A 13,845-nucleotide genomic window follows, 5' to 3' on the forward strand; every position below is an offset into this window, starting at 1 on the left:
TCTCGATTTGGGACCACAAAGCGTTAACACCATAAGAAAAATAGAATAATAACTAAATAAAAAGTATAATTCAAAATGTGCATGGCCATAATTAAAAACTCTTTATTTCTTTATATAATACACGCATATTAATTTCATTCAGATATCAATAGTCAGCAATGGATGGCAAAATGGATCTTGAATTTAAGGAAAGGAAGACAAGAATAAGAGTTTTGAGTGGAGCAAGAGGAAGAATTGAATGGAAAAGTAAATGGTTGAACCTTGAAGGTTAAGTTCTACCCTCCATAAATAAGATGACGCCCTTACCAAACGAGCCGTATTAATCTCGAAAATGCTTTACTTTCTAAAACCCCCCACGAGGTTCTCGATTGGAGCTTAACCTGAGTCAAGTTAAGTCTCCTAAGTTAAATCTCTATCTCTCAATCGAGGAGATTGTCACAATGCAACTTGTAGTTTTGCACGGTCAAATGTATGAAAAGGAAACTGCAAAATCACCTCAAACTTGTATTCAATAGTTATTAAGAGACATGTAAACTTTCGAAATGATCGCTACGAGACATTCTAAAACCCCCCACAAGGTTCCCGATTGGAGCTTAACCTGAGTCAAGTTAAATCTCTATCTCTCAATCGAGGAGACCGTCACAATGCAACTTGTAGTTTTGCACGGTCAGATGTATGAAAAGGAAACTGCAAAATCACCTCAAACTTGTATTCAATAGTTATTAAGAGACATGCAAACTTTCGAAATGATCGCTAAGAGACATTCTAAAACCCACCACAAGGTTCCCGATTGGAGCTTAACCTGAGTCAAGTTAAATCTCTATCTCTCAATCGAGGAGATCGTTACAATGCAACTTATAGTTTTGCACGGTCAAATGTATGAAAAAGAAACTGCAAAAGCACCTCAAACTTGTATTCAATAGTTATTAAGAGATATGCAAACTTTCGAGGTACGTTTAATGGTAACTACTGGTAACTAAGAGACAGTACTTTCTAAAGCCCCCTCACGAGGTTCCCGATTGAAGCTTAACCTAAGTCATGTTAAATCTCTATCTCTCAATCATGGAGACCATCACAATGCAACTTGTAGTTTTGCACGGGCAGATGTATGAGAAAGAAACTGCAAAAACACCTTAAACTTGTATTCAATAGTTATTAAGAGACATGCAAACTTTCGAACCTACGTTTAATGGTCACTAAGAGACAGCCACGTCGTAATGATCTTATTCACTTATTCAATAATTTCGAGCTGATAGCGCTAACAAAAGCAATAAATAAACAACAGTATCATGAAATGATTTACAGAACTATAATACTACCAAAGTTTTTAGGTAATCACTGACCAGTTTCTCCATAAAACCTATGAGCAAAAGTATCACAAATGGCATTGTTTGGGGTTTATCAGACCAGTTTCTCTGCAAAAAAGGAACTGATAAAAAGGAGAAGCTTCATACAATACACAACGGATAGATATAACAAATATAGAATGTTACATTTTCCCTCAGATCAAAACTCGATTTCAACATGGAAATAATCGGATTTACGAAACAACTTCTAATATTTGTATCGTAAACACGTGCATACAAAATAATCTAATCGATGTAGGTCTATGAACAACTTAACAAAGAATAGCCACAGTCAAAATTCATGAATTTCTGAATATCATATTTAACTAAACAGAGGTTGGAAAGAAACAGAATCAAGGGAAAGGAGATAGTAAACCAGACCTTGCATTAGAAGTTTACTCCGCTTTGATGGCTTCGTAACTTTCGATTGAAATACCTTTGGCTGCAAAGGTGAGTTCAGGTAATGGCCGTAAACAGTCTCAATCTAGCGGTATAATCATCGAATCTGGGAAGGAGAGCAGAGTAATCCAGATGCATCTGCCCCCACAGCAGCAAGATCACAAACAGTACAAAGCTGCCCTTCCTGGCTAGGCACGAACCGGGTACTGCAGTACGGGCACGAGACATCTTTCTGTCCTCGATAAATTGGCACATGTGTAGCCCCACAGATCACAAAGGGGTTTCTAAAATCATAATTAAGCTTGGTAGCATCTGTCATGTTCCTCTCCGCAGCCTGCAGCACTTGCCTGGCTGCCTTTGCTTGGTTCTCGACAACAGGATTGGTTTCGAGCAGGCGCCTGGCGAAGTTACCTGCTGTAGCAAGGTTCTTAGCCTTAAAGCAGACAGTCATTGCATTCTGCAAGACAAGTCTTAAATGTGGTAGCTGCAGATTGCAGTGAGTAAAATAGGCCGCGAGTTCCTGTTGGCGAATCGGATTGTCCTTAACTTCTCTCCTCTTGAGCTCCATTTGCAAACCTAATATATACTCTTTGACTATAATAATCAACTCCTTTACCTCGTCAACTTCTCTCTTTGACTCCACAATTATCAATGGTATTGTATGAATAATGCTAAGAAAAAGCTTCAGAGCTTCAGAGAATTTCCCAGTGGTTGTGGCCCTGTAACCAGCTTTCAGCTTCTCTTCCAACTGAGAGAAATTGAAAATGAGTGCAGGGGGGCCTCTTACATTTGGGCTTGCAGACTCGCTCCATCCTCGTTCGACTGCCAGGGTTATCACTGGAGCAGACGAAAATGCGCGAAGATGGGAGTGGCTGCCACCATGAAGATTGAGAAACATTGATTTCAAGGGAGCGAAATTCTTTATTCCAAGTTGTCTGTTGAGCAACCGCATGGCAGTTTCGAAATTACCAGCAGCGGCGTGCTCGGCAGCAAGAGATGACCTCTGGACCCAAATTTGGCTGACAGGCATGCCAGGAGTTGGGGCCACGAAAAATGAACGTGCACTGGCAGAAGCTTTAGGAGTTTCTGGTTCGGGAGGAAGCTCCAAGTCTTCAAGGTCCCAGCCACCATCTTCTTCATTTTCTTCAGCCACTTCACCATCTTCTAGAATTGCTGTAACATCCCCATTTGGTAAACCATCAACTTCAACCATTTCCAGCTCCTCGCCCCAATCGCCATCGGCAGCCTCCTCTACTTCATCTGCAACACCTCTGCCAACAGTATCTAATCCACCTTCAAATATGCCTTTCATGACTCTCAGAAGAGGCCAATCACCACCACACATAACGGGAGAAGGGGGCATTAGGAGAGATGGTACTTTTCCCTCCGGCAAAGCTGGAACATCGTCTCCTAATTCAGCTGCAAGTCGTTCAGCAACATCGTGAAGTCCATGAACTGAAGCTGTGACATAAGCAAGGGGCAAGTGACCAACATTCTCCAATATCTTAACACGCTCCCGGACATCACCAAGATATAAGGCATTGTGAAATTGGCCCATCACGTCATTTTTAACTTCAGCAATCTTAAGCATCTTAGACAACTTGATGATGTTACCGGTTATAAGATAAAGAAAAGACAACCTCTCGAAGTTTTTTGTCCTTTGATAGGCGTATTCGACAATTCCTGCGTTGCCTTGACGAAGAGCCTCAACACCCAATCTGTACCAGTGGTCTTTCTCATCAAGAGCAGTTGCTGAAGCAACTGCAATTTGAATGCTCCCACTCTCAAGAGCCAAATTAAACCGAGTTCTTTCATCTTTCACAAAATGAAGAGCAACTTCAGGGAAACCCTTTTGTTGCAAATAACTAATCATTGCTTGTCCACAAAGCTGAGAGTTTTTAATCATGCTCATTACATGGTCGAATTTTTTCTTCAGAAGGGACAGCTTGAAGATATACTCCGCAGCATCGATAACTATGGTTTTGTTCTTTCCATCCCGATCCAAGCAGAAGATGGTATTGCCAGAAACCTTTGTGAGGTATATTGGGACATCAAGAGTTCTGATTATCCCACTATCTCCATTAGGCAGACAATATTTGATATGATTTAACGTCGTATAAATGAAAACACCATTATCATCCCATGCACCACTTTTCACACGGATTGTCTCATGAAGAGTGCACTGATGCACAAGCTTCTTGCTGGTAATGATAATGACATGTTTGCTAAGCAAAGCAACACTCTCCATATCATTGGACCAGACAACATACTTTATAAATGGGGTTTGCAAGTCACCAAGAACAACTCTTTGCTGGAGATCAAATAAAACAACTCTATCCTCGGCTCTGCATAATAAGTTACCTGTTCCTGCATAGAATATTGCGTCTGCAGCAACAGGGAGGACACTCTTTTTAACGACTTCATTCTTCATATTCTTGATCAAGACTTGCATGTTACTTTTATCTAACACAGCAAACCTATTACGAGATACAAAGACTGCTGATCCGCCAACGCCCTTCTTGGCATCTTGTAGACTATCACCTCGACCAATGCTTTCATGAGCTATGGTATATAATTCATATGATCCACCATCCAGATCTGAGCAAATAAGAACAGCATTTTCTGTAGGGCTATACACTATTGTCCTTGGGCTCTGATTCGAGTTAATGGATCCAGGACGTCGAATTGGAATTACTTGAGTATCCCTTTGAGTTGAAAACTCATAGAACCGCAAAAACCGATCCTTGGTATACAATAAAGTATCTCCACTAATAACAAAAGCTGGTCGTTCTCTCCCCAACTTAAAGACAATCATGCCACTGTCATGACCAGCAGCCAATAGGTTCATCTCTGGATGAGCAGCAAGAATCCAGAACCGGTCATGTTCACGACGAAATGTCTGGACACCAGTACGCTTTGTAACATCCCATACACGAATGCTCTTGTCCTCTGAATTGGATATGATCAAATCCTGTTTAGCATGGAACATAACACTTGAAACATTATTCATGTGACCCCTCAATGTGTCCACTTCCCAAGCTTTTGTGTCTGGAAAAAATAAACATTCAGTATTTAATAATTTTTAAAATCGAACTTATAGCACAGAAAAAAGAAGAGCCAGTTTATTCAACATTTCCTATTTAGTGTGTAAAAATTTAGTTTTTGCATAAGAATATGGTGAAAAACAAATGAAATCTTAATTAGATAGAGACAATTAACAGCCCTATTATCATTAATTCAAGAGGCAGTTCAGATTACTTGTCTAGGATTTATAACAGAATTTCTTACCATCCAAGAGAATATTCTAACAGAAAGGAAGGTAAATGTATGAAGGCTAAATTTTTAAGTAGTTACCATTCATTCGCCACAACTTGACTTGCCGGTCGTCGGCTCCTGAGACAATCAAGGGCAAAGTTGGATGGAAAGAAGCCCAGTTGACCCCACGGTCGTGACCTTCCAATACATATTTAACCACAGCATCAACACCTCCAAAAAGATCTGTATTCATCTGACTCAACCGCAAAATGTCATCTGCGGGGGACACTGACTTCTTTGTCAAGGCACTAATGTCCCAAACACGAACAGTCTGATCTAGGGAGGCAGACACGACAAGGTCATCCTTAGGGTGAAATGAAGCACACATAACATAATGGTTGTGGCCAGTCAACACAGAAATGCAAGTACGAGACTGCCAGTTCCAAATTCGAATAGTTTGGTCATCACTGGCACTCACGATCCATGGAGACTCATGGTGAAATTGCACGGTGCGGATATAATCAAGGTGCCCAAGAAGAGTAAACAGGCATCGGTGTGTCTTATAGTTCCATACTTTAATTTTGTAATCATCACCTGAAAGACAGCTTTTTCAACTTACAACAAATTCCTTTCTCACAAGAAGAGGTGTAGCTATTTGCGTAATTCATAGTTACCATATTGCAGAAATGCCAGTATATAATCAAACTAAAGGTACAAAGAAAAACAGAATGAAACAATTCAACCATCTTCTACGACATTGACACTTCGCAACATTTTGCAAATACTTAACCATACTAGTGCTACAACTCAAATACAAAAAATAAATTCTTCTATAACTCAAACACACATCATTAAGGAAGAGGTTTGTTGGAAAAACTACAGCTCAGATCTCTTAACCTCTGACACTGGAGGGTACTCTAGCATTGACAAAGTCGGACAGTCAAATTGGTTATGAGCTTAAATACTCGTGCATCTGCAAACATTGGGATAAGATCCACGATTTTTGAATCACTGAACACACTACTGACTCCTTAGAAAGAGAACACCGGGATCTACCAAAATGCAGTGCAATAACGAACCAAACTGGAACACGACCAAAATTTTCCATTAAACACTACATCTAGGTGAAATTTAGATATTTTTGTGTTCAAGAGAGTGGAATAATATGAGATTCATTATATTATTAAAGGACCAAGATGAAAGAAGATTGAAAAAAACAAATGTGTACCTCCGGAAACAAACAACGGCTGAGATTTATGAAAATGAACACCACGAACAGGCCCATCATGTTCGTCAAATCTATCAATAAGAGTACCCATCCGGTAGTCCCATAGCTGGATCACACCACTGTGAAGACTCGCCAGGATCCATGGCCTCTTACAGTGGAAACTCAGCCCCTTCACTCTATTACTCTTCGTCTCAAACTTCGTCAGCATCTTGTCCGAACACAAAATGCCAAACCTCTCTACAAAATAATTTGCCTCAAAACCAATAAAACAGCAGAACTATAAATACAAACTCTCCACCTACCAATAAGGACCAAATCAAACATTCCCATTTTCCTTAAAAAAAAAAACTTAATAATTAAGTAACAATCAACATAAATTACACTATCAAATAACTAGAGAACAAAATCAACATTCTTAAAGATTAAGAAAAGAAAGAAAGAAAACCCAAGTCGGGAGCTCCAACATTTCCCCGTAAAATTCACGACCATTTCGTATAAAAACCAAAAAAAATCATGCCCAGAACAAGCAAAACGAGCGGGAGAGAAAGGGGAGGAAGGATCTAACAGCGAAAAAAGACGAAACAGAAAACAAAAAACTGTACATTGAGAGCAAGTGCGTTACCTCAGATCTGACGAGTATGAAGGGGGATCGAGCAAACTGAAAGTTGCAGCCGATCACCGGAAGAACTATTACAGAAACAAAGCTAGAGAGAGAGAGTGGTAGATCGAAAGGAAAAAGCGGGAAGAAAATGGTGGGAGGATTCTCAAAGAGGTGGATCTGGATTCGGGCCTGGTTTTGATCTCTCCCAGTAAAATCAGAGAGAGGTTGGAAGTGAAAGAAGACAAAATCTTGTTAAGTTAAGAGGGCCTCTAACCCAATTTCTGAATTTTCAAGGGATCAAAAAAATATACTGTTTTTTTTTTTTTTTTTTTTATNCCTTAACATTCAAATAACTCAACAAATTCAACAAATTCCGACTGGCTTACATTCTCATATAATACTAATTTCAACTTCTCAAATTTTGCTTCCAAAACTTTCTTTCAAAATTTATCTGTCCCATTTTTTAAAACTTTCCTTTTGAATCAGGGTTAGAGGCTCGAGCATACATCGCGTGGCCGTAGCCGACGCGAAAACAAATAAGCTTAACTTACTTATTGCTGAGAAGTGAGTATCGCACAATCGCGAGTCCACTGCCATCAACTCAACCCAAACCACAAACATTGAGTTGATTAGACATTCTTCGAATTTAGATTGAGTTAAATTTCAAAAAACTGAAAATTCAAATTTTGTTACAGGTTGTCAACCCGATCAACTTGAAAATAAGGTTACCACTCAACCAAACTTCTACCCTACTTTTAAAATTATTATAAATATTAAAAATATCTGTAATTAGTTAGTGATAAATGGTAGGTTTGATATTTGAAATTCATAAGATTTTAGTTATTAATGTAATATGTATTGTGGGACAAATATAATTTTTTTAAAATAATTAAAAAAACAAATCGACAACTAAACCTAGAAAGTCGGGTTGGAGTTACTCAACTCAATCCAACACTGAGAGGCCTTTAATACCTTTAATAGAAATAAAATAAGGTCACTTTAAATATTTAATAAGTTAATAACTTACTCTAATTCCTAAATTTTAGAAATATCAAATAAATTATTTGAATTTTGGGTTGAATCAATCATAGATATTTTTAATATATATTTTTTAATTATAATTTTATATTTAATAGTCATTTAATTTTTAATGCAATTAAAAAAATATTTAGTTAATTAAACATTTATTAAATCCAAAATTAAAAATTTATTAAACATAAAATAAAAATTTAAACGTCCATTAAATAACTAAATAAAAAAAATTAAAAGTATAAGACCCTTAAATTATAATATATATATATATATATATATTAGAAACAGAGAAAATTATGAGTAATGGTATGTATGACTTCAATCCAAAGAAAAGGCTTAACAAACGATGAACAGTTCCGATGTATACTCAACACATGAACAGTGTGAACACTAGATCCCTCAGTCATCACAGCAACCAAACAAAAACGAAAATATCAAAAATCGAGCAGAAACCTCTATAAATCAAACGATCAACTCAGTTCATCTATGTATATACTCAACACATCAATAGTTCCGATGCCAGTTAACTCACAATTGCTTAACCGACGCGAGATGTAGATCACCTCGGTAATATCAACAACCAAAAAGAAAAACAGGAGAAGGAAAAAAAAAAAAGAAGATCAAAACACGAGAAGAAATCTCGATAAAAATATACGCAAATGATATAAAACAAACGCACGATTCAGTTCACGGATGCGAAAACTAGATCAACTCGACATCGCGACAATCAAAGTAGCAACAGGAGAAAAAATGAACAGGAATGTCAAAAAAAACAACCAGAATCGTCGATAAATTGAACGCAAAAGATAGATAAACGAGAGAGGTAGAAGAAATACCAGGCGGTAAGAAGATGAAGTAGAAGAAATGCGAGAGAATGGAGCAGGAGAGAGCAAGACGGACGCCATTGAAGTGAAGGAAGCTGTGAGAAGAGTGGCGGGAGAGAGCGCTAACCACCAGCCATTGAGAATCGAGAAATTAGGGTCCAAAGGTTCAGTCCCGCTCTAAGCCCAGCCCATCTTCCTTCGTGAATTTATTTTTTAAAAAAATAAAAATAAAAAAGTAAGGTGGACTTTTATACCTAAGCTCTAGTGGCTTTGGTTTGAGCTTCCCCAAAACACCTCACACCAATAGAGAGATTATTCCTTAATTATAAATACACGATCATTCTCTAAATTAGCCGATGTGGAACTTTTATGATCTAACAATTATGTCAAGCTGGAGGCTGTTTGGTACGAGTAGAACGTCAGAGTGAAACTGATGTATCGGGTGGGATAGAATTGGAATTAGTGGGTGAATCTGAAGAAGGAACAGAGAGCGGATGAGATGACGAAGTGGCAGGAGAAGGAAAAGGTCACGACTAGATGTTTATTTTTTTACAATTTGTTTTAAGTTTTAAGGATAAATTTTTAAATATTTTTTAGATTTAAAAATAATATTAAAATTTAAAAATGCAAAATTTAAAAATATTTTTATTAATTTAACGAAAAATATAAATTAGAATTATTATAAAGAAGTAACATAACATGTGAGCTATAGTTGATAACATATACAATCCATCGAAGTTGGTATTAATATGTCACGTTACAATTATCCATTTTAATAATTTTATTATTATTTTAATTAACATGATACGACACGTGTGTCACTTTTATAATTATATTTATAATAATATAAATAAATAAAAGATAAAAATAAGCGCCTAAATTATAAAATAACTCTTTATTAAATAATGAAACCAACTCAATTATAAATTTTTTGAGTTAGGTTGATTCGGGTTGTTAGAGTCTGCTTTGACCTATTATGTATCGTCGTCATCCTCACGGTTTTAAAATGTAACCTTGTTCCCCTTTNAGGTTGATTCGGGTTGTTAGAGTCTGCTTTGACCTATTATGTATCGTCGTCATCCTCACGGTTTTAAAATGTAACCTTGTTCCCCTTTCAACCCAACGTGAGATCTCACAATCTATTCCTTTGGAGCCCCAATGTCCCGTGTATGGCTTTAATATCATTTGTAACCGTTCAAGCGCTTGAACTACTAGCAGATATTGTCCACTTTGACCAGTTACATATTATCGTCACCTCACGATTTTAAAACATGTCTATTAATGAAAGGTTTTCATACCAAATTTATAATATTTTTATTTATTTAAATCAAAAGCTCAACCGAGCTTTGGATTGAGTTGATAGAAATTTTCAGGTTATTAAATTTTTTTTTTTTTTTAATACTTCCAATAAAAAACTTCAACCAGTTTCTTGTCCTTTTAAAGGTTAATATTAATAACAGACGAACGAACCCACTTGCCATAATTATGACCTATGAGTTGAACTATACTCGAGTCTACAATTTTTTTTTAATTTTTTAATATTCAGAAATCTTGAAGATGAAGCCGAGACTTGTATGTACCTCGATGAAAATATTGGTACCTTACAACATTGAATTGCCAATCCTAGCAGGTAGCTATCGTAGGGTTTAAAATCCAACCACCACGAGATTTAAATATTCAAACTAATCGAATCGTACCTGAAGTAAGCTGCTTTCTTGTCGTTTTAAACATTATTATAATTTAAAATGGTGACGTACGAAGGAGTCCACTTGTATACGTTATGATCAACGAGTTGGACTATATTCGAGTCTATGACTCTTTTCATTGTTTTTTAAAGTCCTCAATTAAAATGCTGGTACGTTTACAACGTCAAATTCTCAATCCTAGAAAGTAGTTGTCTCGGGTTTGAAATCCGACCGCTATGAAATTTGAATTCGTCCCCTTATAGTATTTCTACATTTTTTTTTGTATGTCCCGATAATTACTACAATGTTTTTTTTTTTTTTTAACATATTTGAACCGGCGATATTCTTTTTAAATCTCTAATACCGAACGTAAAGAAATTAATCAAGGAAACCTTCCTAATGTAATAGACGATTTTGTATTGTCAAGTGTAGAAAAGAGAAACGGTAAAAGTATTTTGAATGTGTACGTAAGACGTTTCACATAACTATTAAAAAAACAGTTACATTATGACCGACAATTTGTCGGGTCACGTTAATTTAGGGGTGTACATAGTCCGGGTTGGATTGGATTGAGGGATTTTTTTTTTATCCAACCCAAAAATTCGGGTTGGTTGGATTGGTAACCCAACCCAACTCGAAAATTTTCACGGGATTGTTGAGTTGTCAAATTTTTTTTTTTTTTAAGTTTTGTTTATCCACAATTTATAATTATTTAAATAATAAAATATATTAAAAATTCACAAACAAACCCAAATCAATCTATAATTATTATCGTAAAAAAATTAATAAAAAACAACAAGTGAAAATTATAACTATTTTGTGTCAAGATGACTAGAAAAATATGACAAATCGATCTATAATTATTCACATAAAAAAATTAATAAAAAACAACAAGCGAAAATTATAACATATGAACATGATATTTTGTGTTAAACATATTGTATGACTAGAAAAAATCGGATCAACCTTTGAACAATTCAACCTAACTCAATCCAACTCGCCATTATAAATATATTTGGGTTAGATTAAATTTAAATAAATGGAAACTATTAATTTAAAGAAGTGGTAATTTTTTAAAAGATATATTAAAATTGGGTGGTATTTTATTTTTATTAAAATTAAAAATTTTAATTTTAAAATAAACAAAAAAAATAATTAAATTAAATTAACGAGAATTATTTAAATTTAAAAAAAAAATTACACATGAAACAATTTGATTGGATTAAAAAAAAAAGTGAATGAGGCTCAAGACCTGACCTAACCCAACCCAGTACCTCTATTAATTAGAACAATAATAGAGTTATTTAAAAAATAATGGCAACAAATTTGAAATTATTTAGGAAAATAAAGCTTTTTTTTATTTATTTATTTTAAAATTTTATTGGAATAAAATTCTATTATATCTACTTTACGGAATAATCATGTGTTTGTTGGATGATGGAAGTCCCACGTCATGAGAGTCGGATTTGTGGAAGCCCAAAGCAAAGCCATGAGAGCCGTATTCGTCAGAGTGGACAATATCATACTACTGTGGAGAGTCGTGTTCGTCAAAGTGGACAATATCATACCACTGTAGAGAGTCGTGTTCGTCAAAGTGGACAATATCATATCACTTTGGAGAGTCGTGTTCGTCTAACATGGTATCAGAGTCCTGCCCTAAACTTAGTCGTGCCAATAGATTGTGAAATTCTCAAATATCGAACAAAGAATTTCTAAAGAAAATGAGTCGAGCCTCGATTAAGGGGAGGTGTTGGATGATGGAAGTCCCCAATTTGTTAATAGAATCGTGTTGGTCCAACAAAAAATATATATATATATATATATATATATATATATATTAATTAAGGGTATATAGGAGAGCACAAGTTGGGTTTGCCCCCCACCACTTGCATCTCCTTTAAAAGAAATCACAGTAGAAAGAGAAAGGTAGAGAGAGAAGGGGGCCATGGCCGATTTTTCTAGAGCTTTTCTTAAATTGTCAGAGAACAATAAAGAGCTTTAATCTTAGCTGTTCTTCTTGTCCAGTAATGGCCGAGAGCCCATAATACTTTGTCTCCATCTTCCGCTTTAAATCCACCTCTCTTTCAACCCTCAGAATTTTCAGATAGCGAAAAGGCAGGCAGGCAGGCAGGCAGGAACAGAGAGAGAGCTGAAATCGTGCTGCAAGATTCTGTTCGGTTTTTTATTTCTTTCTGTTGAAGAAAGAATCATGAAGATCCGTTGCGATGTTTGTGATCAGGCTGAGGCTTCTGTTTTTTGTTATGCTGATGAAGCTGCTCTTTGCCATGGCTGTGATCTCCATGTTCACCGCGCCAACAAGCTCGCTGGAAAGCACTCACGATTCTCGTTAATTCAGCCGATCAAAAAGGATTCTCCTCGTTGCGATATCTGTCAGGTAATTTTGATTCTGGAAAATGTTTATGTTTTGAGTTTTGAGGTTTTTGTGAAATCGAATCGGTGTTGAAGAGAATCTTTGCGTTCTTTTGTACCTTTCTTGGAAATATCTGCTTTGTTTCGTCTGTTTCTGATATCCTTCGTTTCGTCGATTTGTGGAGTTGGAATAATTTGGCGATCGTTGATTCGGTGTCAGAAGGAGAGGATTCTTACAGAATTTGATTTCATTTGCAGGAACGTCGCGCGCTCGTTTTCTGTCAACAAGATAGGGCAATAATTTGCAGAGAATGCGACATTTCGATTCACGAAACGAACGAACATACGCAGAAGCACAGCCGATTTCTTCTCACAGGTGTGAAGCTTTCTTCGACTTGTTTTTCGTCCCAAACATCTTCGTCCTCCCATGGCTGCGATGCGGCGATGGATGTTAAAACTGGAAGCTCTCACGCTTGCAGCAAGAAGCCTAAAATAGCCGTGAAGGCAATCAGCTCTCATTCCGCTGAAAAAGCTGCTCCATCGACAAGTAATTACAAGGTCGAAGACGGCCAAGCAAGCGACGGCGGTTCCTTCTCGACGAGCAGCATATCGGAATATTTGGAGACATTGCCGGAATGGTGCTTGGAGGAATTTCTCGATCCTTCCGCCGTTGCCAATCACTTCTGTAAGGTTCGCAGTACACCCTCGGTGTAGAGTGAAAGTAATTTCACGAACCTCCATGTTTGCTTGCTTGCTTCACACTTCATCCTCTTCTTCTCTCATTCTAATGGTTCCTTCTTTGGATCGGTACAGCTTAATGCAATTTGCGAATCAGAATCTGGAGAGCCAGCAAGAATCGTTAGGCACAATCAGACTTGGCAACACCTCGAAATTTGTAGGTAAAATTTCTCAAACTACATCTTGGAATGGAGCTAAAATCTCCATGACAACTTGTAAAGATGAAAAAATGGCACGGTTGCTGATCAGATCATCAGCAGCTTCGGATCTGAAACAAATCTGGTAAATTTTTAACTGGTTATGATGAGATTGGAATCGAAATCAATTTGTTTGTTTGGTTTGATTTGGCAACTACACAACTTATTTT

The 13,845-nt window shown here is 36.7% G+C and overlaps 2 protein-coding genes across 5 annotated transcripts; one reads left to right on the top strand and one right to left on the bottom strand.

Moving 5' to 3' along the window:
* Positions 1-1,121: 1,121 nt before the first annotated feature.
* LOC111811486 (coatomer subunit alpha-1-like) lies at positions 1,122-8,837 on the bottom strand. 2 transcript variants are annotated; one of them, XM_023698358.1, is made up of 4 exons: positions 8,698-8,837; positions 6,229-6,465; positions 5,100-5,594; positions 1,122-4,793 (listed from the first exon to the last, which is right to left on the bottom strand). In XM_023698358.1, exons 2-4 carry the CDS (start codon positions 6,434-6,436, stop codon positions 1,843-1,845), a joined length of 3,654 nt encoding a protein of 1,217 aa, XP_023554126.1. In that variant the 5' UTR covers positions 6,437-6,465; positions 8,698-8,837; the 3' UTR covers positions 1,122-1,842. The 2 variants fall into 2 exon arrangements, with proteins under 2 accessions (XP_023554126.1, XP_023554125.1); XM_023698357.1 differs by lacking the exon at positions 8,698-8,837 and adding an exon at positions 6,851-7,129.
* A 3,414-nt stretch (positions 8,838-12,251) lies between these two features.
* On the top strand, positions 12,252-13,821 carry LOC111811336 (B-box zinc finger protein 20-like). Of its 3 annotated transcripts, none has more exons than XM_023698125.1 (3): positions 12,252-12,765; positions 12,999-13,430; positions 13,554-13,821. In XM_023698125.1, the coding sequence occupies exons 1-3, from the start codon at positions 12,580-12,582 to the stop codon at positions 13,641-13,643; spliced, it is 708 nt and encodes a 235-aa protein (XP_023553893.1). In that variant the 5' UTR covers positions 12,252-12,579; the 3' UTR covers positions 13,644-13,821. The 3 variants fall into 3 exon arrangements, with proteins under 3 accessions (XP_023553893.1, XP_023553895.1, XP_023553894.1); XM_023698127.1 differs by having other exon boundaries at positions 12,999-13,425; positions 13,554-13,660; XM_023698126.1 differs by having other exon boundaries at positions 12,999-13,461; positions 13,554-13,658.
* The last annotated feature ends 24 nt before the right edge of the window (positions 13,822-13,845 follow it).

Source organism: Cucurbita pepo, chromosome LG15 (assembly GCF_002806865.2).
Source record: "Cucurbita pepo subsp. pepo cultivar mu-cu-16 chromosome LG15, ASM280686v2, whole genome shotgun sequence".
Taxonomy (NCBI): domain Eukaryota; kingdom Viridiplantae; phylum Streptophyta; class Magnoliopsida; order Cucurbitales; family Cucurbitaceae; genus Cucurbita; species Cucurbita pepo.

What these genes read in the sequence shown, in the direction of transcription:
- LOC111811336 (XM_023698125.1), top strand. Translation starts at nt 12,580, where the DNA reads ATGAAGATCCGTTGCGATGTTTGTGATCAGGCTGAGGCTTCTGTTTTT. An exon ending in CTCGTTGCGATATCTGTCAG is followed by an intron (nt 12,766 to 12,998) that starts GTAATTTTGATT and finishes TTTCATTTGCAG; the next exon opens with GAACGTCGCGCGCTCGTTTT. An exon ending in TTGCCAATCACTTCTGTAAG is followed by an intron (nt 13,431 to 13,553) that starts GTTCGCAGTACA and finishes GGATCGGTACAG; the next exon opens with CTTAATGCAATTTGCGAATC.
- LOC111811486 (XM_023698358.1), bottom strand. Translation starts at nt 6,436, where the DNA reads ATGCTGACGAAGTTTGAGACGAAGAGTAATAGAGTGAAGGGGCTGAGT. An exon ending in GCCGTTGTTTGTTTCCGGAG is followed by an intron (nt 5,595 to 6,228) that starts GTACACATTTGT and finishes GCTGTCTTTCAG; the next exon opens with GTGATGATTACAAAATTAAA. An exon ending in CAAGTTGTGGCGAATGAATG is followed by an intron (nt 4,794 to 5,099) that starts GTAACTACTTAA and finishes TATTTTTTCCAG; the next exon opens with ACACAAAAGCTTGGGAAGTG.